The sequence below is a fragment of the Microchirus variegatus genome (assembly GCF_963457635.1).
Source record: "Microchirus variegatus genome assembly, chromosome: 22".
In the NCBI taxonomy this organism is placed as follows: domain Eukaryota; kingdom Metazoa; phylum Chordata; class Actinopteri; order Pleuronectiformes; family Soleidae; genus Microchirus; species Microchirus variegatus.
Window position 1 is genome coordinate 5,389,322 of NC_139823.1, and position 27,930 is coordinate 5,417,251.

General features: G+C 43.5%; 1 protein-coding gene across 1 annotated transcript in view; it reads left to right on the forward strand.

Moving 5' to 3' along the window:
- Nucleotides 1-27,930, forward strand: part of anos1 (anosmin 1) — a gene marked incomplete at both ends in the record, with an annotated part of 43,693 nt that overhangs the window by 15,566 nt on the left and 197 nt on the right. The window contains 11 exons of the mRNA XM_083908644.1: nucleotides 7,400-7,462; nucleotides 7,786-8,008; nucleotides 12,317-12,501; nucleotides 13,741-13,870; nucleotides 15,996-16,201; nucleotides 17,676-17,820; nucleotides 19,625-19,771; nucleotides 22,914-23,002; nucleotides 24,131-24,302; nucleotides 25,305-25,525; nucleotides 26,149-26,290. Of these exons, the coding sequence (XP_083764770.1) occupies nucleotides 7,400-7,462; nucleotides 7,786-8,008; nucleotides 12,317-12,501; nucleotides 13,741-13,870; nucleotides 15,996-16,201; nucleotides 17,676-17,820; nucleotides 19,625-19,771; nucleotides 22,914-23,002; nucleotides 24,131-24,302; nucleotides 25,305-25,525; nucleotides 26,149-26,290 (1,723 nt within the window). The remainder of the gene's footprint in view (nucleotides 1-7,399; nucleotides 7,463-7,785; nucleotides 8,009-12,316; nucleotides 12,502-13,740; nucleotides 13,871-15,995; nucleotides 16,202-17,675; nucleotides 17,821-19,624; nucleotides 19,772-22,913; nucleotides 23,003-24,130; nucleotides 24,303-25,304; nucleotides 25,526-26,148; nucleotides 26,291-27,930) is intronic.

Sequence of the window (27,930 nt, forward strand, 5' to 3'; positions counted from 1 at the left end):
AGAGCAGATCTGTTTCACCTGCATTGGTACGATGTATCTTCTGGTTTTGGGTTCATGCCACAAAAAGAACTCCAACACTCTACTTTATAGCATATATCACCTGTGTGTTATGGAGATTGTGCCTCAATCCAACTGGTTCATAAATCAAGTGATTCAAATAGGTTGTACAATCTGGAAAACTAAAGCACTCCCATTCTTTTCTATCTATCATTCATATGTATAAACTACTGTACTAGAAGTCCTGCGTCAGAGTGTGTCGGTATCGTTGGCTTGTCAACAAATGCACCTCAACATATTTTACAACAGTTCACCAACTGTGGAGGGACCCGAGAGCAAAGTAAAGACAATTAAACAAACAAACCTTCCTCCCTTAGTTTCATATTTGTCGGCACTTGTCTGTGCTTGCTGTGTCAACACACTTTTTCTTCTTTTTTCCCCCCCCAATTCTTTTTGATCTACGTGATCCAGCCCAGTGGCTGCTCAACACACACCTGTGCTGAATAATGGCAGCTTTGGAAATGAAACACGTGAAATACAGCGTACTAAACACGCTATAACATCGGGTTAGGGTGAGTAAAATACTGTTTCTGCTCTTCACTACAGTTCAGGCGTCAGGACAGGCATATCCTCTTCCTGATTTACTCGCTATATTCTTACAAACCTTTGAAACTTAATGGCCTGTTAGAGACCACATTGGAAAGCCTTGCTAGCATCTGATTTTACACTCACTCCAGCAGTTGATGAAATATATTCCGGCCTCTTCAACCTGCAATGAGAGTCGCAGTGGGATCGACAGAAAGGCATTCGTGAAGATTTTAACAGTGTTACACATTTTTTCTTTTAGTCTAGAAAAAAGAAACTTACTGGGCTCACTGAGCCGGCTTTGGATTCTGCAAGGCATCTTGGTGTAGAGCCTGTGCTGTGAATGAGAATGAGCGAGAAAACAGGAAACAATGACGGGTTAGTGGTCCCTGTGTCTGAGAACTGAGGGAAGTGAGAAGAGGGGACAAGTGATGGACAAAGTGTGTTGTTGTTCGCCCAATCATAACGTCTTCAGTGTGTCCTTTAAAGGGGTCATATTATACCCTACTTCTCCAAGTTAAACTAGTTCCCTGGTGTCCTAATGAACATGTCTGTGACATGCTTTGGTCAAATTACCATAAGGATGAAGCACCACAGCAGTTCAATCACCCTGCCAAAACAGCCCTGTTCAGAACGCTCCGTTTAGTAGTATCTCTTTAGGTCCACCTAAAAAAAAATGAAAAGCAAACTTAAGGGACAGGAAATGACATCAGCCACAGAGGCTACTGGGAGCTAACAGCAGTTTAGCATTTGGAAAAGTGATCATTTGCAGGCTCTAGCAGGCACATTGCCAATTGGACAGATAAATCCTCTGAGGCTGGACGTTTGTGTAGAACTCTGATCTGCACTGTGGAGCCAAGAATAGAACTGTTCGCTGACTTCCAGTTTTCGGATACTGTTGCCCTCGCCAGCATGTGTTTTACGGACAAAGCGGAGCTCCACGAGACAACAATTCCAGGTATTTTGCGTCTTGTGACGTCCCAGTGAGCGCGGAAGTGTTTTATCTCCTGTACAAGACTGACAAAAAAAACATGAGTGAGTCATCTTTTTTCATACTTTGCCGACTGATAGGGCCTCCAGAGTCCCAAATATAAGGATTTAAATGATTTAAAAGTTGATTTTGCATAATATGTCCCCTTTAAAACCATAAACTGGCACACGACCACCACAGTTTAAATAATGAGTCAAACTATTCCCACCAGGCTCCAGGTCAAACCTGGAAATCCAAGCACAGTCAACTCAGTGATTAGTCAATTAAAAGAGGGAACCAACAGTCAACTATTCAAAAAAATGGAATTCAATGGAATATCTTTGGGTTTTTTACATTTAAGAAGTGATCAAGCAATAGAATAATCAGCCGACCTTTCAAAATAACCATTATATGCAGCCCTGCTTTAAAGCTTAAAGTTTGCTTGTTTATTTTGTGTCATACGGTGTATAATGACCCCGTCTTGTTGTGGTCTTTCGCATATTTCATTGCGCTGTTACAACAAATCAATTATTTACGAGTACAGTCAATTTGATTTAATGGCTCGTGCATTCCTTGTGCGGTTTAAGTGCTCACTGCAGAGAGACAGTGTACGGTAACAGGCGGTAGGAGCGCTTCAAAGGGACATGAAACTCTCCCAGTTGAATCATCAGCAGGAAAGATGAACACCTGCAATGGCAGAAGAAAAAAAAAAAGGTTGTTTGATAAAGCATCAAAAGGACGTAGGGTGTGATCTTGTTTGCAGCTGTGGTGGTACGATTGCTTTTGAAACTCTTCTCCACCTTCAACTTTGGAGCGTCTTTTACATCTGTGACTGTTCCATAAAGCAGTAAACTTTTTTTCCTTGTCATATTTCATGCTGACTATGCGCCGACTCATGCTCGTTGACTCGCGATAGACGCAAAACGCGTGCCAGTGGCGCTGGTGTGTATTGTGTCGGTTAGCTGTAGGCAGGGAATACACACGACGGCCACAGGAAAAAGTTGTGAGGCCGCAGAAACATGGCCGCATAACATTTCTGGCGAGCGAAAGTGCCTTGGCTGTGTTTTTGAAAGATTTATCACATGATAAAAAAGCTCATACTTTGTCTGCACTGCAACGTGAGCCCGCTGTTTCTTAAAAGTATCTACTTTGGAAAAGGGCTTTTGGAGGGAGTCCATTTTCTGAGCATGAACATGGTGACTTACTGTAGATGGAAGGCCAGAACAGAGGGAAAAAACGAGTTTGTAATATTTATCTGGATTAGACCGGACGCGGTCTGACAGCGAGAGGGAGAATAAGAGGCAGCGTCGTGGGAATGAGAGCGGAGAGGAGATAAGAAACGAGAAGGAACTTTGCAAGCGGAGGGGAGACGATGGCGTTATAAAAGTGAAATAGAGACGGAGTGAGTTAATACCGCGTGTGTTTTAATAGAAGAAGAGAGTAGACCACGACCTGCTCCTGGATGGGTCGATAGATCTGAGCAGAGAGCAGCTGGAATAATTGAGTCCAGTCACTGGGAGTGTGCAAAGTGCCAGGGCAGCAGAAAGTAGCCATAACTCAATGAGATTGGGCCTGAGATTTACAGTGTGTGTGATCAACAACAGAGATGCCTTCATATCTTGTTTCCCAAGAGGAGCCGCGGCACTACTTTCCCATGGGGCAGCGAAGGCACCTTGTAAATATCTGTTGGCACCAAAGGCTTAACACCCTCCATCAGTGCTGGGATCGATACGGTCAGCTGTCACTTCTGAGCTTTTAAAAGAGAGAGAGAACGTACAAGGGAAATCCAGATTTTAGCAAACTGTGAAGTACAGGTATTCACTTGTGTGATTTCACTTACAAAGTAATATTATGGGGTGCCAGACACACCTCGCGGTGACTGCAGAGATATGCTGACGTAGTAAGGGAAAATGTCATCTGGATCACTATGAGTTATGGCACATCTTTTATTTTGTACACACACACACACACACAGTGTGAGTGTGTTATTAACGCCCAGGGAAATCCTGACTGGTAGCAGTCCATGCTTCATTAACTCAAAGAAAACAATTGCGTGACATTTTATGTGAGCACTTTTTCATCACCTATTTTTTTTTATGATAGATGGAGGAGATTGTATGACAGAGACAAGCTGTTTTATGCACAGAAATCACTCCCCCCCTCTCTCCCTCTCCATCTCCTCTGCACTCCCTCTCCTCCATGACAAAACTGAAGATGGGCTGTGGCATTGGCTGCTATTCAGCCTGACTCTCTCATCGGCCCCACAGAAAGCCTCTCAGTGTGCCCCAGAGTAATAACCGCTGCATTTTATTACGGCGTGAAACGGGGAGTGAAAGACCACTATGGATGTTCCTGCTTAACCATGCAGAATGTGTCAGTATGGGGTTGGAAGATAAGAGGACAAAGGGGGGAAAAATCGCTCCATAGAAAATCCATAGAAACAACTCTTTGCTCTTGTTTACATCTCAGAGCAACAAAAAAAAAAAACACATTTGTGTCTTTTTTTTGTTCTCGGTGAAATCTGCCCAGAAATATGTTCACATCACACGCCGCACAATAATGGAACGCATTCCTCGTGCTATTCAAACAGATGGTAGCCGTGTTACCAACATGAGGGATCTGCTTGAGGGAGACCAGACGTTGGCACCCAGACCCAGCAGATACACTCTGCAGCTCAAGCATGGACTTTAATCATGTTCCACGGCCTGTGTTTCCCAATAAGGTCTTAGAAGTCAAACATTTGAAATATATGTGGAAATGTTTTGAGGGCTCGGAGGCCTCTGGGGATCATTCCACCAACCGACTGCAGATGCTGAACTTGTTCCCATTGATAAAAAGTGTGATTTATACACCAAGTAAGTTTAACATTTGGTTTAGAAGTGGTTTTGGTTTTATTAGTTTGATACAATTACCTTCTAATTGGTATAATTTCCACTTCCCAAAGGCCAGTGTAAGATATAAAAAAAAAAAAAAATAGTACATGATTCAGGATGATGAGGGCGTGTAGCTGTAAAATTGCACAAGAGCTTATAGAAAAATGTCATGGCACTTTCGCCAAGGTTTTTTTTGGCGGCGCGACTGCTCTGGTTTAGATTGAGCACCAAACTGTGCAAATAGAAATCAGAGGCTTGATTGATGAGAGCACCTTTGTAATTATATCCAGTCCATTCTATTTGCTTTGGCAAGGCATCTGTCGTCGGTCCTCCTCTTCCCTGCTTAAATGTCAGGTTGTGGGTGTGTCCATGGGAGAAACGATGACAGATTGTTGGTTTTGAGCACACCTGCAGGGAGCTATCGCTGCCTCGACACAAGCGCTTATCTTTCTCTAATAGTGGGCAATTGATGAGCTATTCCCTGGTTTAGCAAAAGAAACCTGCAGTTTTTCATTGAAGAGGTTAAAAAACAAACAGGGAACACAGGCAGCATTCTGATCTGTGTCGCAATATCCTTGGTACGCAATGTGTCGTGTTATGCTGCTTGGCACGCAACCCCGAGCATCTCGGGGTAACGATGATTCCATTTTCACTTAGCATAGTTGCGATTGTGTCGAACCAGAAAGGGACTCATCCTCAAGAAAAGCCGGTGGAATGCATTCAGTCCAGGCACACAGGATCATTCAATGAGTAAAATGAGCTTGATCCCCGGGCTTATGTGTGTATGTTCAGTGATTTGTAGAAGGGCTTTGGGGGGCTTTAACATGTGCATCTACTGGCTGAATGTCCTTTAGACTTGGAGGAGCACACACCCACACACACACACAGACACACACACATCTGTGCAGCATTCATCATGAGGGCACTCCCTAACCTCTTACCCTAACCTGAACCATCACTAAATGCCTAACCCTAAAAACCAAAAAGTCCTTTTGAGGGTTGACAGAATGCAAGGACCAGCCAATTTTTTTTATTTTTTTTGATTCAAACAAGAACGCAGACATATGTTGTTGCCCCAAGACCTCATTGTTCTCGCACATGGTTTAATGCGAGGCTGCAGCGCTGAGGTTGCTGCTACTGCCCCGTCTTCACTGCAGGTGTTACCCTCAGAGGACACGACCGGAAACTTGTATTAACGTGACCAGGTCACAGGATTATTATTAATAGCAGATGAGGATGAAACCGGATAGAGGCACAACCCGGACAGTGCAATTGAGCTCATGTGTCATCTTAAATCTCCGAGGTGTTCCAGCGGTTTCACCTGATCAACTCTGCAGAAACTGCACTAGCCTCCTTTTGGCGCACTCATCCGTCACAGCTCTGTGCTCTCCCTGCAGCCATTTTTCCTCTGTCTCTTTTCTTTTTTAAATATAGTGTGATATCTATATAACATTGAAGTAATTAAGAAAATACCCCTTTCCCAACCCCGTCTGTACTGAATAGCTGACTGTTAAACACTCAACACCGAGTCCATGCGGGGATCTCGGTTGTCTGAGACGAGGCTGGGCAGCGAGGAGAGCCCGAAGCTGAGTGTAATTGGGTCCTGGCAGGCGTGTGCACGGCCGTGATTGCAGCATGTTCCTCCAGAAGCGAGGTTTATGTTTCATCATGCACCCCGTCCACTGCACTCCATAAAAAGCAAATAAACGTTTCACTGGCAATGGCATAATAATGACAGAGCTGTGCTAATGAGTGAATTGAAGACTCATAAATAAAGCTCTGGCACCGTGACTGCAATGAGAAATATCTTACATCATCCGTGCGTTACAATCTACAGTATAGGTGCCCTTATTTAACCGCCACCTTTCTGAAGAAGGTTTAAAATCAGACCTCGGTCCATGGCAGACCTCCACGTCGTAACTGAGAGAACACGTCGGCCTGTCCGACACAATGAATGCAGGTGAATGTGTTGAAAATGCAAACCCTTGGTCTTGTCTTAGCCGTGTAGCTGGTGCAGGAGTCTAAATTGAACGAGTTGACTTTGGCAGGTTTGTGGTTGGTGCGGTTTGGTTCTGCTCCCAGTGCAGCACAGAAGCAGCCTGGCAGCAGTTTGTCTGTTTGACTGAACTTGCTCTTCTCTTTCACACCAGCTCACTTTGGCCAGCAACAAAGACCCCGGCTCATTTCTGTCCCATCAGAACGCATTCTCTTTCCCCTGCGGCGGCATCTGCTTGATTCTGTTGGACACGCGTTGGACTTTTGTGTTACATTACGTTAGCTTTGAAATTGTTGCGTTTATAGCGAGAGGGGTTTTTAACTGCATGGGTAAACTTTCATTCAGAATTTTTGTCATCCCATTATGTTTGGCAAAGTGACTTTGAGCAGCGCTCACAATGAGGGGTTTCTTTTTTTATCAACGCCCCCGTGCCAAGCGCTGAGTAAATTTCTTCCACGTGTTAGAAAAAAAAGGGAATCCCAAGAACATTAAACCAAGTGTATCATTTATTAAATGCTCTCTGTTCAGTGTGGTAAAGAGAGCGGTATTTAGTGTCAGTGCTCGAGTGTATCAGGCCCAGACATGAGCAAGAGAAGTGACAGGATGAGGATGAGGCAAATAGGATTGGAGTACTGTTTATGAAAAAAAAAAAAGGGAGAATTCCGAGGCCCGACCAAACAAAATGTCAAGATTTTCTTGACACAAGAGGCAACTGTGTGAATGTCTGTGCTCGTAATGGACAACCAGTGTCCCCCATGTTTCCCCCCCGCAGAGGATTGTCAGCAAATGTGGGATCTGAAACAAAAAAAGTGTGGCTCGCTCGCTGTGAACGTGGAGGGGGAAGTGGCTGAGTGAGGTGCCTGTCAGCGAGCCAGCCCCTGAGCACAGAGAGCACCATCTCCACAGCAGCAGCAGCAGCAGCCCCACTTTGATGTGGTCTGGCTCTTTGAAGAACTGACACCCTTCTCCTTTTCACAGTGCCTGGAGCCCTGCAAGGAATCCTGGGACCTGAAGGAAAACCAGTGCCAGGATTTATGTGAGGTATGTCACTACCACAAATACTGTGGTTGCCTCAGACTTGAGTGATTTTCAGAGTGAGAGGGAAAATTCAATAAGAGGAAAGTTTAAGAGGAGTGTGAGGTAACTCTGTAATGGCCCCCGCTCTCCATGAGGATAATTCAAAGCTGTTTAATGCACTCACCACTCCAGTGAGTCATATACGCTGAAATGTATAGAGGGCAATCCTTGTTAGGTCAGATAACTGTCCACTTGCAGCCATGCAGGTTAGTCTTAAAACGAACGTGACATGTATTTTCCATTTCCTTTCCTCTTCCTCTCCACCTTCTTGTCACCACTCCCCCCAGCCCCTCTTTCCCAAGAAGCACTACGAGTGCCTGACGAGCTGCGAGTTCCTGAAGTCGGTGGAGGGAGTGAAGCAGGGCGACTGTCCCGCCCCCGAGAAGGCCAGCGGCTTCGCGGCAGCCTGCGTGGAGAGCTGCGAGGAGGACGGCGAGTGTTCAGCTGTCAAAAAGTGCTGCTCCAACGGCTGTGGCCACACCTGTCAGCTGCCCAAAAACCTCTACAAAGGTAACGCCAAAGGCGGATTGACCTACATTTGACAGGGAAATGCTCCTGTGCCAACACATTGTTCTTAAAAGATAGAATTATTAACATTTCGGTGCTGGTTTATTTCACGCTGTTACTCATGATTACATTGAACCAAACAGCAAACATTAGCTGAGATGCTACTTTGTCAAAAACTGAAAATAAGACTTGTAATTTGGATAATTGGGCATCAATATAACACACAGAGGCTTATAAATGAAGCATTACATGCATGTACATAATATACTATGAATACTACTTTTAGTAGTATTGAAGTAAAAAAAAAACAGGATTATAACATTCCTTTATTAGTACGTTTATGTAGTTTGATTCATAAACCGATGAGAACTTAGTGTATTTGACAAATCAAATGATGAGGGACTTTAGATTATAAATGCATAACGTGTGAGAGAAGACACTAAACACGTTAAAAACATTAGAATAGCGTGTATTCTTCAAATAAACAATTGTGTTTTAGAGTCTTATTGTTAATACTGTGTGACTGATTGTCATTTATGTCCATGACATTATCTCTTGATTTAATTATTGCCTAGTAATCTTTTCAAGCAGAATTGTATTTGTCAGATGAATGGCACACACATAAACACTTTGAGAACAGTCCAGCATCCTGTTTTCAATGTGTTTAAATTTTCCAAATTGCATAATTTTTTATAAACGGAACGAATCCATTCCCCCTTTTTCAATTACGACTGTTTGATTGTTTGACAACTTTCTCTCTCTCTTCTTCCCATCGTGTGCTCTCACCCACACGTTCCGTATGCTGTTTCCCCTTTAAATCGCAATATATCTGTCTTGAGTTTAGTCGGATGAGCTTGAAGGTTTCATAGACACAGATGTACTCAAGAGTCTTTGCTCCAGTAAAAGTGTTTAATAGAGCTGCCCACGGCGCTGCGGCGTTCTGAGTCATTATGTGTGAGAACCAAATGCCCCTGAACTTGGAGATGGGAGCCGGGAACTGCATTATGTTCGGTATCGGCACACAATTGGTGGCTGCCGGAGGCCATAACAGAGTTGAAGAGATGCTGAAGTGAGAGCAGTGAGTCTAAAATTAAGCTTTGAACTGCGACAGTGACTCAGTGGAGCTGTGTATGGTCTGAATCACACTGCAGGGCGTCTCACTGTGCATGCTGTATTTAATCCTAAGAGGCAAAGAGCATGTGATTTGTGAATTTGAGCTTGTGCAGGTATTTATATTTGATTTGGAAAAGAAAATCCCCGGAGACTTTTTTGGGGCATGCCATACACTAAAGGTGAACAGCATGTTAATCGGGGGGGAAGATGAAAGCAGGCGTAACCTTGACAATTTCTACACAGCCACCCAGTCAATGAGAACCATTCACCACAGTGTGAGACCTTCAAAAATCAAGCAGATTTAGTCCAAACTCGGAGCGCATGACGGGTCGCCGTCAGCACCGCGTTTACACTGAATTACACTCCAGTGAAAGTCCAGATGGAATTCCTGTCCGGGTCCTCAGTGTTAAAGGTCTAATTAGTTGCTCATGGTTTAAAGAGCGTAATTGTTTCTATGTGTGCACAAGTGTGTGTGTGTGCAGCCTTTGCCGTGATGAGCCGTGATGCTGGAAGCCATTAGCAAACACAAGCAGAGAGAAATGGAGCGTTTCCCCCACCAAGATCACTCTCAGATGTGTGTTTGTGTGTGTGTGTGTGTGTGTATGTTCAGGTTGGGGGGGGGGGGTTGTCCAGCACCGTGTGTACGTCCCTGACACAGAAAGACTGCAGTGTACAGTTGACAGGATTTTTGAGCTTTGTTTTGGTTTTGTAACAAAGGTTGCAGTAGTGATGTAGAAAAACAGCATGGTAATAGCTATTAGAAATAGAGGATGAGAATGAAAAACAGACAATAAAGGACCTTAATCCATCCGTCCATTCAGTATTGCTTTGTCCTTCACGTGAAGGTCGTCGTGTGAGATAGAGCCAATGACCGGCTGACATAATATCATCTTTCGGTAACATTTTAGGGAACTAGGGAACATTCACCATTAATTAGGTGCCTGCCAACATATATAAGTTGCATACTAGCCCTTTATTAGTAACCATTAAGCACGTATTAACACCTTATTCTACATAACCTTATTCTACCTCTATGAAACTACATAAGGTATAAGTACCTAGTTAATGGTGAATATGTGTGCCTTGATATAAAGTATTGCCCATCTTTCCAAATGCTATTTCCATCGCGGTTATAACAATAGAGTGTTAATAAGGAGATAAGATTGCAGTAATGCCAAAATAGTGTCTTGATAATGAGATTATTTTATGAATAAAGTTCGATAATTACCACATCTGCTCTCTCAAACATGCATTTGTGGAGGTGTACATTACTCAGAGTCTTTCTGTGTCTTTCATTTTCACATCGTTCACTTTAGACCCTCCAAGGTCTCCGTGCACTCTGTCGCCATTCCTTTGAAGAAACAGCATCTTATATAATGCAACTTTTCTCTAAATGCTCTCTGATCAGGCGTATAGTGCACACACAGCTCGGCACTGTATTGTGAATGAAATGAAAACAAAGGACATAGCCGGGCGGCTGGGGGTGCATAGTTATAATAAATAATATGTTAAAAAAATAAATAAAAAGAAGATAGATGTCAGTCGGAAGCAAGAATAATATTGACACTGTCAAAACAAGTCAGTTAATTATTCCATCAGCCAGACTCATTTCACCTTAATCAGTATTTGTAGTGTTCTACCCCTCACCCTGTAATTAGAGCAGCAGCTATGACAGTATGTGCGTGCGTTTTAACAATTATATTTACGCAGTGTAATTGTTGGCACGGTGAAGACATGAATGGACGCCGTGCTCCTCGATCGTGCTTTCGCAGCACTTACATCATGAGCTGGAGTGAGCGCGTGTAGCCATTGAAAAATGAATGCCGTATGATTCTTGGAGCAAATCTTAATCAAAAGCTTTCTTTGGAGCGAGCGGAGAGAGATGAGAGAAAGTGTATTCTTTCCCCCCCTCCCAGATATTGCAGAAGAGAGCGCCTTGTGCGTGCGTGCATTATGTGGATGAGAGTGTGTCTGTGTGTGTGTGTGTGAGATTTGTGTTTTGCTTGTGTGACTTTGAGGGAGGATGAGTTAAGACAGAGGGAGAGGAGGAATGCTGCGGTTTTCCTTGGTGTTCAATTATTGCTCTGAAAATGCCAAGCGTTTGTTAGTGCGCACAGACACACACACACACAGACACACACACACACACTCAGCTGTGGAGCTGTGAAACCACAGCACAATGACCCCCAGCTGTTAGTGCGTAGAAAGCTGTTCTCAGCAGGACAAAACAAAGTACTGACTCCATATGCTTGCGGCTCGAGGAAACCTCCTCCTCCTTCTTCCAGGATCGTGCACGTATCAATCAATCAATTATACGCGCTGTAAATGAAGACAGAACAGAGATATAAGTGACTCGAGCGTCCTGCATGCAAAACACGGTGTTGACGGCGTTGCCACGGGGCGTGTTTCCATCGTGCTTCTAAAGTCAGAGCAGTGGTCGGCTGCTCAGTAGCGACAGAGGTCCAGCGTGATAGACCGAAGTGCTAGGTGATTTATGGAGCATTGTGGGATATATTCAGCCTCCTCCTGTACTTCTAAACTCACTTTTCCAATCTCCATCTCATTATCACTGTGCCCGATGCTCAATCAACAACTCACTACGTCTCCACTCCAATAAATTCACTTGAGAGAGAGAGAGAGCGAGAGAGTGTGACTTGGCTGAACATTTGGCTCAATCCCGCACTTAATAAATCTCTAATTTATTGCACATGGCCGCATCGACTTCTTCTGAAGGGCTGAACGTGGAGCGCGGCGATGCAAATGCAAACTTCACGTATATATATGTGTGTGTGTGCATATGTTTGCACTCTTGTCTGCAGAAGAGAAAGAGAGCGAGAGAGAGAGAGAGACACGTTACTGTATGTAACGCCATGTCACATACCTAAATGCAAACTATGTGTATCATTACCAAGAAGCCCAGCTAATAAAACACATCACTCCGGCCAGGAAATATCACAATCTGTTACAGAAGAAAGACGAAGCTGTTGACCCACAGCGTGTAATAAATCTACTGCAGTGAGGTCATGTCTCATTTTTCAAATCTGTATCTGTTCAGCTCCGGTGGTGTCGTTTTCTTTCCATTTGACTTCCACTCATGAGAGGGGAAAACAACAAATTTCATGTTGAAGTTCACCTATAATGTTTCACACAGTGGTGACATGAACTCTCAGTGTGCACTCTCACTCTCTGAACTTGTAGGAGTCCCTCTGAAGCCGAGGAAGGAGCTGGTGTTTTTGGAGCAGCACTCGGGTCAGCTGGAAATCCGCTGGTCGTCCAAGTTTAACATATCCGTGGAGCCCGTCCTTTATGTGGTGCAGCGCCGCTGGAACTATGGCATCCATCCCAGCGAGGATGACGCCACGGAGTGGCAGACAGTGGCACAGGTAGGATTCAACACACCATACAAGTACAATACTGTTCAAAAGTTTGGGGACACCCATACCAGTGTTTTCCATTAAAAGTCACACAGCACAACTGTTTTCAGCTGTGCTAACATCATTGCACAAGGGTTTTCAAATCATCCAATAGCCTTCTAACGCGATTAGCAAACACGATGTACCATTAGAACAGGCCTCTATACACCTATGTACATATTCCATTAAAAACAGACGTTTGCAGCTAGAATAGTCGTTTACCACATTAACAATGTATAGAGTGTATTTCTGATTCATTTAGTTATATTCATTGAAAAAAGTGCTTTTCCTTAAAAAAAAATAGGGACATTTCTAAATGACCCCAAACTTTTGAACGGTAGTGTATATATTCCTGTAATTAAAAAAAAAAAAAAAAATGTGTCCCATTATTTGGTCTTCATCAATCAGAATAGAATAGAACAGAATAGAAAAGAATAGAATATCTTTAATTGAAATTGAGGTAGAAACCCTCACATCAATGCAAAAAGGTAGAGACAACAGACGCATTATAAATTAAATAAAACTGGGTATAAAAAATAACAATACATCTTTTAAAGATCATTCAATCATTATGTTTATATGACATAAAAAAAAAATAAGGAAGGAAAGAAAGAGAGAAAGAAAGAAATTGTGCTAAATTGAGGTGAATAACTTCTAAATCTTCAAACAAACTCAAACTGGCCGAGGTGCTTTGCGCCACAGTTCCCACTCCTGGGCTTTGACCTGTAAATAAAAGAAGCTTGTACACACAGAAAAAGGAGAAAACAGCAAGAAAAACATGATGAAATTCAGACCAAACAGACCAAATTTATGCTCTGTATATGTAAAGAATGTAATATTTTGAAGTTAATGGACGACAGGAAAGCTCAACATACTGACACGGACAGTAGTCCAGTTAACTCGCTGTAGCTCAACTCAGCTGTGCACGGAAAGGTGCATGGATTGTTGCACGGGTGACTCTTTTGATCATATTTTTTTTTCACCTCGCCGAAATCGTGCACAGTGCAGCACAGCTGTGAAAGTGCAGCGGCGCACTGACAGACTGTTGCACACGGTTGCACATTCCTCGTAGTCAGTGTCTTTGAACGTTCTGGCAAAGAGAAACACACACAGATGACTGATGTTGAAGCAAACTCACATGGGCTGTGACCCCGGATGAACCTTGACCCCTGTGGTTTGCTCCCCCCCCCCCCCATCTGTCCCTCACAGACTGCAGAGGAGCGAGTCCAACTGGCCGACATCAGAGCCAGCAGATGGTACCAGTTCAGAGTTGCTGCAGTCAACGTCCACGGGACCCGCGGCTTCACTGCACCCAGCAAACACTTCCGCTCCTCCAGAGGTCTGTATGTGCATGCACTATGTGCATCTGTTTGCGTATGTGTGTGTGTGTGTGTGTGGTCCCACTTTGTGTGTAAGTTCCTGTTTGACACCCGCTGCCCTCCATTTGTTATGGTTAAGACCTTGGAACAGGTGGAGCCTTTGGGAAAGAGCTCTCAGACCTGCTCTGATTTCTTATTTGACAACACAAACTAAGTGTGTGTAAATATGCCCTCTTCAAGCTTACTTAGCATTTAGCAGTGAAAAGAATCTGTTGTTATCCCCCCCCCCCCCCTGCACCTCTTGAGAGAACAGAAAGTGCCGTTTTTTTTTAGTGATAACCAAATACTTTTTTAAGATCCAGTCCCAAGACGTTCAGCCTCATGGCACCATTTGCATCCACAAACTAAATATACATGTATGTCTTTCGACCGATGCTGTTCATACGGCTGAAGTTGTGAATTAAACCTTTGAATTTGTTTGTTTGCCTTGTTACTGAATCGCAAATAAGTATTTCCTCGTCACAGTTTTTGCAACTTTAATCGGTGCGCTCGGCACACAGAGGGTATCTGTTTTCAGTGCCAAGCAGAACTGGAGTAATGAGGAGTGACTGGGTATTTCTGAGCATTTCTCCGCTGTGGTGCAACCAGATCTTCATTTAGGACTTCAAAGGAAGGGGTTTCCCCCCTCTTTACAGACATACAAAATGTAATATGTCTGAATTAGTCAGGATATTGCAGGTTTCAAATGACTACAAGTGGTGTCTTGCTTCCAGTGGGAGTGATGTAACCGAGGTACACTTCAGATCTTTGCCACAGATTAGTGAACAACCTCTGATGGTAGCTAAACTAAACTCCCCCTTGCCTCCATTTCCAGTGTTAAATGACACTAAATGCCAGCGTTTGTCTCGCAGATGTCATTTGTTAGACGCACGGCAAATTCCTGTTACAGGTTTGTGATTATAGTATTATGTCTAGATTGTATCTGAGTCGTATCAGATACAGTGTTTGTTTGACATGTACAATCAGAGCCACGTGCCCTTCACTTCACATATAGGAATACAGCGGCCGAGGGGGAGGAGCTGGAGTTAAGAGATGGAGCTGGTTACCGGTGGGACTTAAGCTGAGAGTATGAACCGTGTTCTGCCAAATACTGGAAAGCTGTGCCAAAGACAAAAAAAAAAAAGAAGAAGCAGTATTTGGCATGCCAGTGTGCGTGCATGTCTTTGTGCGTATTGACCTGTCCTGTCAATCCTACATCACCCTGCATCTGCTCCCCTGAGTGTTGCGATGGCAGTCACGCAAACCAAGATACCAGGTGGGAAACTAGATTCTGCTGCAGGGAAGGAAACTGATCTCCAATCAGACCAATCAGTGCCAGACCGCTGATAGATTGATGGGAGCTGTCATGGACTTGATGAGCTCCTGGCGGCTCCATCGTACCATTGTTATTTATATAGTACAGCCGTGTCACCTGACTGCAATTTTGCACTACCATACTTTGTTAGGGCAATTTGTTCGAAATGAGCGCTTATTTATCTTGCACAGGCGATGTCAGCTGGTGTGGGGGAACCAATGTGTGTGAATTGTGTTTTTGGATGAGATTAAATGTGTTTCAGGTGGGAGAGGGCAGGAGAGCCAACTGGGCTGCGGTGTGAATAATTTTCTCATTACAGGCCAGATTCCCTCTGGTCTTGTGTTTGGCATTTGTCCCTATACCTATCCTCCTGCACCGGGCTGACATCGGCAGCAGCAGGCTGGACATACATAGAGCATCAGCACCGGCTTTACCCTGGACACACACACACACAGACACACAGGAATGCTGAGTGTGAAGCCAAAGTGAGCAGCATGTGTGTGTTAACCCTGACCTGCACTCTCTGTCCTGCTGAACGCCGTCATAGACGTGACATGACACCTGTCATAACATGTCAGGGCACATTGTCAATGGAGGACTAATTAGTGTACACAGTGTGTACCCCCCCAGCTGCAATATAAACCCTCATGTGGTGAACGCTATCTTAGCTTGTAATACACACACCCGAAGATTTCTTACTTACAAGCAGCAGAGAACGCCTTTGCTTTAATCCTTTTAAATGTCAACAGATGTACTCAAATGTTCCGTGTCGCCGCTCCACCTTTCCACAGATCCAGCTGCCCCTCCCGGTCCAACCAGCCTGCGCATCACCAACGTGACAGTGGGCGACGACGGCCTGGTGACGGCTCGTCTCAACTGGACCCTGCCAGAGGAGCCCGATATCCCCATACATCACTACAAAGTGTTCTGGAGCTGGACGGTGCCCACCAAGTCCATGGTGCCGTCCAAGAAGAAAAGGAGAAAGACGTCCAATGGGGTAATCTTCACACACCGGTGACTTAGCCTCATGTTCTTTCACCTCCTCGTTTTCCTCTTTAAAATACGACAGACAATAGACAACATGCAGTAGGAGTTGCATTTATGTTTATTGACCTCCGCCAGAAGGTATATGTTTTCAGGAAATGTCCACAATGGAACCAGGAACAAGTGATTACATTTTGGGCATGATCCGTGCACACTGTGCACCAGCAGGGGGTATTTTGTAGACACTGGGCCGCACTGTCTGCGCTCTCTGAGTGCTTTTCTAGTTTAATGTAAGACTGTCAATCACACATAGATTGATGCAGTGTGTTCTCCAGTGTTTTGATTAGTTAATCTGATGAAAGAACTCAAAAATAGAAAATACATCAAGTGTGATAAACAGCCACATTCGTGGTTCGTGTTTTATGTGTTTTCCATTAAAACTCACACATTTATTCATCAAAAGAGTTGCAAAATGAATAGAAAATATAGTCAAGACAGAAATAATGATTGTATTGCTGGAAATGGGCCTCTATACACCTATATATATTCCATTAAAAACCAGACGTTTGCAGCTAGAATAGTCGTTTACCACATTAACAATGTATAGAGTGTATTTCTGATTCATTTAATGTTATATTCATTTAAAAAAAAGTGATTTTCCTTCAAAAATAAGGACATTTCTAAGTGAGCCCAAACTTTTGAACGGTAGTGTATTCTCAGGTATTTTCTCTGGCACTTAGTCTGAATCAACAGTTACACATTTGATATGACCTTACAGATAAATAGCGTGACAGGATCATCGACTCAACTAATAAATCACAAGACTATATGCATCGCTTAGGAATAATGTGCCATTTAAAAAAAGTTGTGCGAGCTGTCATATATCCAGTAACATGCGGCCCTAATAGCACATACCTGTGGCTTGGTATCTGTGAATAACATTTCATTAGAGACTGGAGCTGAAAGACATATTGTCTAGACAGTCCGCGCACACCTCTATAAAGTCTTCTCCTGAATTAGTTTTTGAAATGCGTAGCAGATGTGGCACCGGGGAGATAGAGGTGGGAGACACCAGACACCTATTGATACATGTACTACTGGTTTCCACTTTGGCACCTTGGGGGTTTGAAAAGCAGCCCGCTGGTCGTGGAATGTCAAAACACATGCACTGTCAATAACAAGAACTCATCAAGCTCACGCTGCTGGCGGAATGCTGGAAGTCAAACACAGTGAGGAAGCCCTGGGAGGTTCTGATAACACGGCTCCCTCACCAGACCCTGAAGGCTATCTCTTCACCAGGGTACCTTCCTCAGCTCCACATGTGTTCTTAATAAGCAAGGCTTTCCCACAGGCCCGTGTTGGCCCGGGCCAGAGCGAAAGCTGAAGCTATGACTAAGACAGTTGATGGGGCTCAAGTGACAGTGTGGTATCTTACACATGCCAACATACCAGTGTTTTTTTGTTTTTTTTTGTTCCTGTTGTCACAGGCTCAGAGCTGGGTGGATCTGGACGGACTTCAACAAAACAGCAGTTACACCGTGGAGCTGCAGGCTGTCACGTACTGGGGACAGGTGCGACTGAAGAGCTCCAAAGCTTCGCTCCACTTCAGCACCTCCCAGAATAACGAATCAGGTAAACACTGGTGCCAAAACTCTACAGCTGTAGAACCGCCGTTAGATTTGTTTCCTTTCAAAAAGGGAAGGTCTGGAGAATTGGAGGTTGATTTTGAGGATGGGGTGGATTTTTGACGCATTACTATGTGGAAATTTGACATTTGAACAGATGAGGAGTGTTATTCAGTCGTAGACTTAAAGCTCGTCTGCCTACGGCTAACAAACTGAAGATGACTTTGACATGGATAAGGTAGGAGGAGTGGATTGTATGCTACATCCATACTACTCAAATGCATACATCTCCATTTTAGAGCTTCAAAAATGTGTTTTCATTTGATATTCTGGAGCTGGAATTGTTAATCCCAGCTGTTGTCAGAAGTAGGGATTTGTGAGATAGGGTAAAGCCCAACGTAGAATTTCAAGGTGGCTGCCACTCATGTCAATAGTGTTAAATGTAGTCAAAATGTGTTTTTTACACAAAGAAATACACAGAAAAACAAATAGACCCTCTGTTTTATTCAAGCAGAGTATATTCTCTCTGTTAAAACACTTACTTCCAGTTTCAGTTTCAACTTGTCGTCGGTCTAATAAACGAAATCCATCTTCTTTCTTTCCACCATTGTTCTTTCTTCTCTGTAATTCTCTCTGGAACTCTCTGAATCTAACGATTAGAGAAGTGAGAATACATGGACATGGGTTTCACCAGCGTCCCTGAATGGTCTCATGTGTAGGTGTATTCGTATGGTTGTATTTATCTGAAAAATACACTTTTAAATGAAAAAAAGTATGGATGTAGTCTTATTTTTCCACTGTAGTCCAATTTACAAACTTAATTCAGCAGTTGCAGAGCGCTGAGCAGTGATTTCCTGATGGAACAGATGTTTCAGGACACGGTTTTATACTCCAATCTCCTTCATTGACCTTGAGCCATGAGCCTTTAAGACCGAGGCAGCAGACAAACCACACAGAGGCCGATGTTGTTTCCATTTTCTCCGAAGATTTTAACACCCAATTTTCCTATTACGTGAAAAAAGAAAAAGAAAATGGTGAGTGTTCGGCTGCACATGTAAGACCACAATTACCCTTTACATCACCCCAGTGACTTTTTTCATCACCACCTTTGTTAAGTGCAAATGAAGAAATGCAAATATATTGAATTTATATTGAATGTGTTAAACCTGCTCTGGCATGTCGACATTGTTATTGTTAGAATGCCAGCATGCAGACATTGTATGTAGCTCAAAGTGAGGCTGCACTGCCACACAGGAATTCTAATGGCTGTAGCTGGGTAATCTTATTACACGAGTATATTATTTTCCCTTTGGGGAATAAGCAACTTAATGTACCTTCCTGAAATCAAACAAAAAAAACCTTGGTGGAGCTGCTTGTACGTGCAGATCCATGTTGGATCGACTGTATCATCCCGACAGATTTCAATTTCTTCTTGAGAGTTGAATTTTGCCAGATTAAAGAGTCTTTTGGCAAACAACCACCATGCAATTATGCAAAATGCAGGAATGGCCAAGGTACGCTGACAACACATCTGAATTCAGCTGGAGCTCCTGCATGTTTAGGACAGACCGAGCTTCTTCGGTGGTAGGAGTTGGTGTTTCTTGAGGGAATTGAACCAATAACTTTGGCAGTGATAGTACTATGTGTGCCCAGCATTTAACAGCATGTCTGTGCATAAAGGACATTCTGTAACTGTGATTTCACAAAGATGTAATTGTGTGTTTTTGTTCCCAAGGCTGGAGAGTTTGCCACAACACAGTCACTACTATGTCTGAGCTGCAGCAGCAAACATTTCTCCTTTCTCTTCCCAGCAAAACCGGTGCTCAAGTCGAAGAAGGAGGAGATGTCTCCTCTCGGTTCCACTCTGACCAAACGCCCCTCTGGCCCTCTGGAGGTTGGCACGCCCTTCTACCAAGATGGCCAGCTGCAGGTCCGTGTCTACTGGAAGAACCGGGGAGGTATGCACTCCACTCACTCCACTCATTGACGAAACACAGAATTAAATTATCGCTTCGTTCTGTCCGTCAATCACCGTGACAAACGCACACCATAATAAAATGTTATGACTGATTCCTCGGTTAACTTAAACAATGTCAGATCACTTTTCTGAAGTGCGGTATCGGATGGTGTCAATGAAATCAGCGAAACAATGTGTCTTTGTGAGCGCGGGGTAATGTGAGCGCGGGGCAAATTGGCGTAGAGCTGCGCATGGACTGGTAGAGCGGAGCCACCGTTTAGTCAAGAACAATAAACACAGGCAGCCAGAGCCGATGCGATGGGATTTATTGACAGCTGCGTTTAATAGATCTTCGCCCCTTGCATTAGCATTGAAGCGACCCGTTTTTTGTTTTACAAGCCCTGATGTCATTGGGAACAGAAATGGCTGTGGGTTGCAGCACCGCGAGGGGTTAAAGCCTATAGGAATGCCTGTCCCAGCGGTGTCCATTCCCCAACCTCTCTGTTAGCACCAGAGTGGAAATATGGAAACCTTGAAAGCCATGCTCTTAGGGTAACCTGTCAAGTCCCATTCACTGGTCTATGTTATGTTACTAATATATGTCATCGCCCAAGCCAAACTCCACATCTTGGAGTCAAGAATGCAACAAAAACTGGCTGAAGCAGAGGCCTGGTGAGACACCAACTGCTGAATCAGAGCGAGCGGGGAAGAGAGAGTTGGCCACACAATGGTTTGCAACGTTGGCCCGGACTCCGAGAAACTGAGTGATGCTGAGGGGGATCGAGCATGGCTGGGGAATCACATTGTTATAGTGCAGTCTTAATCGTGCTCCGGCTCCGCATCTGTGCCGCTTGTTTGCCGCGGTGCTGCTCTGCTGTGTGTGTGTGTGTGTGTGTGTGTGTGTGTGTGTGTCACTGCCACTCATTAGCGTGAGGGATGACCCTGGCTCTGACTCTGACAACCTGCATTCCACTACTGTAAACATGCAGAGAATACAGATGGCCCGGAGAGTTGGAGTTTCTGGACATCTGGATTGTGTGACAGTAAAAAAAAAAAAAAAAAAGGGACAGGTTAACTGAACCGTGATTAAACTCTCACTCATTGTCTCTGTGATCCAAAACAGCCGGGCCTCTGGGCTGACTCCAGCAGACGAAAGAGAATCTTACTGTACACCAGCTCAGATAATGTATCGCTGTCTCCCCAGCAGCACACAGACAATAGACAGCAGTCCAGCAGTGGCGGCACATCTGAGGCTCGCTTCCAGTCATGATTTATCCAATGCCGTAGAGGTTCTGCTCTCTACCCGATTCCCGTGTCCCATTTCTTGTTTTACATACCACTTCCCCTCTACGTCAGATCGAGCTCGGCGTATCTTGTTTATTTTTCTCGATTTCCCGGTTCCCTACAATTTCTCTCTTCTGCTTCCAAAGAGCTCAGGGGCTCCAAGTGCCAGATCTGTGTCTAAGCCTTCAAAGGAGCCCTTTTATCTCCCAACTACAACGCAGGGCCCCTGCGGAGGGGTGAACGTAGCATAACTCAATTATTAATCTGAGAAGAATTTCACGTATTCAAGCAACACAGACAAATGAATAATAAATCTGGGAACATTAGACGACGAGGGTGATGGGCAAGATTAACAGTGTGGATGAGCTCATGAGGAGCTACTGTACAGTAATGAGGTGAAATGTTGAGACAGCGAAAAGCTCCTCCGCTGATGAGAATATGTAAAGTCGAAACAGAAAAGATTGAAGAATGAGCCTTCAGCCAACAAAAGGAAAGATTTAGGACGTCGGAAAATCTCGTTACGGAGTTAAAGCAAAGATAGACTTTCATGTTTCTTGTTATTATTATCAGAGACAAGTTATCGCGATCATCAGTATTGGACACAGTGATGCCAGATCTGATAGAAGTTAATATCAGTTAATCAGTCTGTCAGACTTTTGACCGGCTTTAATGTTCCAGCCAAAATGCTGATCCTCAAATACTGGACTGAGGTATTTATTTCTAATATATGAAAACCTTCTTTCTTCTTAAACCGCAATTATTATCAGAGGGAGCAGGGGCAGACGTTTCTACTTCGCTACATTAATTTATCTGATCACCTCCGTAGACACAGTACGCTGCACTCGCTTTGCATCGCACTTTGTCTTCGCACGCAGTCGACGTGGTCACGCTCAAGCGACGCGAACAATTAGCGTTTCCAAAAGACACTTTGATTGTGTGGAGGAGAAGCTCGGGGGGGGGGATCAAACAGCCAACCTGGTGCTTTATCTTTGTTTTCACCGAGCTGCAGCGGCTTAATCCCAAGAGTGCAGGACACTATGATGAAAACCTGGTCATCAGTGTTTGTGTGCATGTGTAGAATCTAAATGTTTGCACACGTTGATCTCCTCTATTCTCAGTAATGCCTCAGCAACAATTAGAGATGAAAATAATGACTATTTAAGAGTCAAGTGTCTAGTATTTGATAGTGGTTGTCAAACAGATACATGATACAACCTGATGTAAATAACTTTATTTGACGCACACTACCATTCAAAAGTTTGGGGTCACTAAGAAATGTCCTTATTTTTGAAGGAAAAACACATTTTTTCAATGACTATAACATTAAATGAATCAAAAATGCACTCTATACATTGTTAATGTGGTAAACGACTATTCTAGCTGCAAACGTCTTTGACGTTTTAATGGAATATGTACATAGGTGTATAGAGGCAACCATCCAGCAACCATCTCTCCAGTGTCCTAAGGATACATTGTGTTTGCTAATCACGATAGAAGGCTATTGGATAATTGGAAAACCCTTGTGCAATTATGTTAGCACAGCTGAAAAGTATCGCTGGTTCTTTGATGAAAGAAAAGTTTTAATTATTTTGAAAAAAAATCATTATTTCTAATCTTGTCAATGTCTTGACCATATTTTCTATTCATTTTGCAACTCTTTTCATGAATAAAAGCAGACTTTTAATGGAAAACACAAACAAATGGTATAGGTGACCCCAAACTTTTGAACGGTAGGGTATTAATCAATTTGACAGGAGTAATTAATTGAATTTGAGTGCCCTATCTGTAATAGATTATTACATTTTCATAAGAACAATTAGATCTGAATACTTTCTTATTTATCCTGCTCTTTGTTTCAGATCCCACAGTGAGTCGCTACCATGTCCAGTGGATGCCGGAGTACTGCAGCCACAACGAGACCCGGGGGCCGGAGAAATCTGTCACGCAGGTTAGTTGGTCTCCAGGAAACGCTTTCACACCTCCCAAACGAGGACCGGCTTTCACAGTTGCACACAGCGCTACGACTCGATCAGCAGCTCTGTGCTATGCAAAGCACGTGGCTGAGCTTTTGTCTGGCGCTCAGAAAGGACGGCTCCTCTTACGAAAACAACACTGCACTGAGTGAGCCTGCAGGCCTGCTACGCTGGGTAAACAAAACCAAAAAAAAAAAACACGCTGCTTTTTGTTTTGAATATTATGAGTCAGTCGTGTGGTCAGACATGTGGCGTGTTGGCCAATAAAACTGCATTTACTGAACAAAAAAATGTTTCCCGGAATGAGGGATCATTCATGTCTAACGGGCCCAGTAATGCTGGTGCATGGGTCGTTCCCTTTAGGGTGCAGCAGGTTCTGTGTCTGGGGAGTGGGGGTGTACTTTTTTTTGGAGTTCAGGCTGATACAGGCTTTGCAATCAACGCATTCTTTGAGGAACTGCACTTTGGTTGCTAGGAAATATACATCCATTTTCTATATATCGCTGGGAAGGACTCCAGGCTTGTGTTTTTTATGTGAACACAGTGGCTCATTCACTTTTAATCAAAGCAGTTTCATATCACAGAGAGTATACGCAGTTCTGCCTTTTCATTTACAACATCTTCATTACAAATGTATAAGGATATAAATTCACTGCTCCCTGGGATTTTTTTTTCCCCCCTCAAAAAGAGTTGAGAAAGGTGCTTTTGCTTAACATCAACAAATAATTAAAGTTTGAAGTGGGTGCAAAGTGTGAGACAGCTGTGCAAAATTTATTAACATAGATTTACTAGCGGTTTTCCTTTCAAATTACACACGCATCTACTTTTGGTTATAGCTCCTTAATTAAGTTTGTCTCTGTTTCTGCATTTGGGAGCTGTAAAAAAATCATTTATATTGCAGTTTGAGTTGGAAAATAGCGGTCTAACCCTAACCATGTGAGTGTTCAAAGTGCTCCTGTAATGTGGGGCATGTTCCTGAGGCCCTGAGTGGGAATGTGATCTGCCCCAGCGCTGTGTATTTAATTATCTCTGAAGCTCCATGGGACCTGACCTGGGTGACATGTCAAAGTCATCAGGGCTAAATAATGTGTTTCTTGGCTCAGGAGAACTACATCAACCTCCCGGGCCTGCTGTTCTCCTGCAAGTACAAAGTCACTGTTCACATGCTGAAGTCCAAGAGACGCTCCAAGGATGAGAGCACCACCTTTCTCACCCCGTCTTGTGCAACCATCCGTAGCAAGACTCACAAACACATCCCCTGCCCAGGGGAGGGAGGTAAGAGCTCCGCAGTTTGACACCACATTAATACTCTGTTTCCAGAACACTTGAGGAAATATCAGTGTTTTCCTTTGTTGTCAAAAGTTGCAGAAGATGATGGATGCTCCTTTTGTGTCTGTATGATATATATAGTCAAAATCTTTGGCTCAGCCCAAAGATGGGAAACAGGGGGAAAATCTAGCCTCATTTGTCCAAAAAGGAAATCTAGATGTCAATAGTTTAAGCTGCAGGTGCATGACCTTAGGTGATTTTTGTTGTTGATGATGAAGGAACATTATTCATGTGCTTTATCCTCTATCTGAAAACAGGGCTCTGTCAAAACAATACTATCAGACCTGACTAAAGCGTTTGTGTTTATACTGTGCACTGGGGACAAGAAGTGTTTTTCAGTCATATTCCAGCCTGCTGCAGCTGCCTCGCTTTACTAGCACAATGATGTTAGGGATGCACAATATTTTCACAACTTTTTGACGATATATTGGGAGTGCTTGGGCCAAATACAATACTGATATGGGGTTGATATATAGCCAATAATAATGTGCATCCCTGGTTGCTGTTACATCCATCTGTCCATGTGTGGAACTACAGTCATAGACTTAATCATCGTTGTGTGAACTCATTTGGCAAAGGTTTGAATTTTGACAAATGGTTTATATTAGTGGTTATGCTCTACAGCAGTGGTTTCTCACTCCTGGTCCTGGGGAGCCACTGTCCTGCCCATGTTTTAGTTGTTTCCCTGCTCCAACTCACCTGATTCAAATGGGTTGTTATCAGGCTTCAGCAGAGCTTACTGACCATTTGAATCGGGTGTGTTTGAGTAGGGAAAGACATGCAGGACAGTGGCTGCCCAGGAGCAGGAGTGAGAAACCCTGCTCTGCAGTTTTAAATACTGTATACCTGTTTCTTGATTGTCATTCAATTCTTGTGAGTTAATTTGAAAAGGAACGGTTAACAAATGTATTTATTTGCTCTCTTGTCGCCGCCTCATTTCCGAAACAGCACCGGGGCTTCCGAAGGTTTTGGCTAAGCCCGAGAATCTGACGGCTTCCTTCTCCAGCAACGAGGGAAACGTCACAGGGCATTTCCTGTGGCGCGTGTCCCGAGTGGCTCCCCATCAGCGAATCACGGGCTTCCAGGTCACCTGGGCTGAGATCACCACAGAGAGCCGGCAAAACAGCCTGCCCAACAGCATCATCTCCCAGTCCCAGATCCTGCCTCCCGTAAGTCTGTTTTCGATTTGAACTCCCCCAACAGCAATAGAGTAGAGACGATTTTCAAATGCAGCAGATTGAATATGTTTCCATACACCGCAGTGGGCCGTATACGCTGTCATATATAGTCAGATAAATCTGCCTTGCAGCAGGAAACTATGTCCTATATCCAGCGTTTCATTTCACAGCATCTGTCAGAGGTGAGGGTGATTTAGGGATAACACTGTTATGGCCTCTTTGCATGAATCGAGCGATAAGCAGTGTAGACAGACACAAGAATAGATCTGAGTAAGTGTTGTGTCCTGCTGGAAGTTCTCCTCCTCTACCTTTTTAATCTGCCTTCTTCACGTCTCTCTCTTTCATCGTCTTGCGGAAAAAAAAAAAAAAGCCGCTCTTTGACATAATCTGCTCCATCAACAGCGCGCTCTGCCTATCTGCACCTCCCAGCCTCTGGAGCTCGTCTATAAATAAAACCACCCACCGCACACTTTATCAAGCTGGCAGCGGAGACGAGCAAGAGACAGCAAGCCTTATGAAAACAAAGTCTTTGTTTTCGTCTGAGGCATTCAAATCCACGTCAAAGGCGCGTTTCTGCTATGTTTCAAGCTGCGTGTCCTCTCTCACTTTTGCAGGATCACAACTTGCTTGTTGTGTCCAACCTGCGGCCGTCCACCTACTACAGGCTGGAGGTGCAAGTCATAACAACTGGAGGGGAAGGTCCCGCCACGGTCAAGACCTTCCAGACCCCCAACATATTACCAGTCATTCAACACCGTAAGTCCTACATCGCTTCTGTGTTATACAATTTACAAAGAAATGTAAGAATTCAATGTTGGGAGTCGTCTATACAGTTACTTGGGTCTTTCAATCAAAACAATAACAAAGGGCTTAGTTTGATGATGTCGGGAAGCAGCGTGGGATCGTAGGAATTGTTGTCTTGTAGTTGGTTCTCGTGTGTGTGTTTTATAGGGAAAGTGTAAACACACAGCGAATGCCAGTGAGTATTTGTGATCCTTAGTGACCAATTAAATAAACAAACCCCCCAAAAAAACTGGCTAACTAGTAGTGTGGAATATTTTCTTCATCACGCTGATGTTTCATAGGGCAAAAAAAAAAAATTGTTTTATATCTTTAAATAATATCCTTCCCAACTTAAAAAGTTTTAATGATCTATATTTGTTTGTGTGACTAAACCTACCCCGAAGCTCACCAATAAACACTTGCCTGGAAAGAGTCAAAAATAGTCCAGTTCATTACTTTCTGTAAATGCCAAAATGCCCCGTTTTTATCAGTCCACTTATTTGCTTTAGCCGTATGCATTTACTGTTTTGTTTTACAATCACTTCCCAGTGATATTGTTTCTCGTTGGCAGCCGTTTTTCGGAGGTAAAAAAAAAAAAAAGATCCACTTTCCACTTATAAAATGTGCCAATTAACGGACACAGTGAAGCATTTAAAGACAGATATTTCCCGTCGTGAAATGTTAGTGACCTGAAGAATGAATTGCCAGAATAAATAAATAAAAGATAATGTTGGGGAATGTAGAAAACTGTTGGTCACATCCACTTTTTGTCTATTTGTTCCTGCTGCACCCAGGTCGTCAAGAAATTAGCAGTTTTGAGGAAAGATGCCTTTGCTTGTGACAGCCTTTGTGTTGTGCTGCATTATCACTGTGGAAGTTAAACACAATCTTGGGCGTTAAAGATGAAAAAAAAAATGGAAAAGGTGTGAAAAGCGTTTACTATCAAGATAACAAGTCGAGGTGCTGTGTATCTGTGAAACAGTAGGGAATTAGATTGTGTTGATATCATCAAGCAACACTTGATGCTAACAAAAATACACAAATTGCACATAAATTATCGTATTTTATTTGTTTGAAAATGCACTTCTTCTTTGCAATGAGTTTCTCTTGTTCTGATTCTTTTTGGGTTTGCGCTCCAAACTTTTTATTTGCGATTGTTTCGTGGGCGGGCCTTAGGAAGCTGCCTGCTGATTGGCTACCGAGTTTTGGAGCGACAGCTCAATGAACTGGAAGTAGACAACGGGCTTGGAGTCACTGTCCGTCTTGAAATAGCTGGCAATATCGCAAAAATAATCTGACAAATGTTAGATACTTAGATTATTACGTTTACAGCTATTATTATACAATTATTACAACTACCTTGTCGAATAAACTTGTCTACCTCCGGTCCACTGGGCTGTCACTCCACAACTCAGTAGCCAATCAGCAGGCAGCTTCCTAAGGCCCGCCCACAATCAGAATCGCAAACAAAAAACCAGGGAGCGCAAAGAACAAGAACAAGCGCAAACTCAAAAGAGTCGGAGCAAGCGAAACTCCGATCATTGCAAACAAAAAATGGGGTTTTAAACAAATAAAATACTACAATTTTGAATCATTAAGTCACAATTTTATTT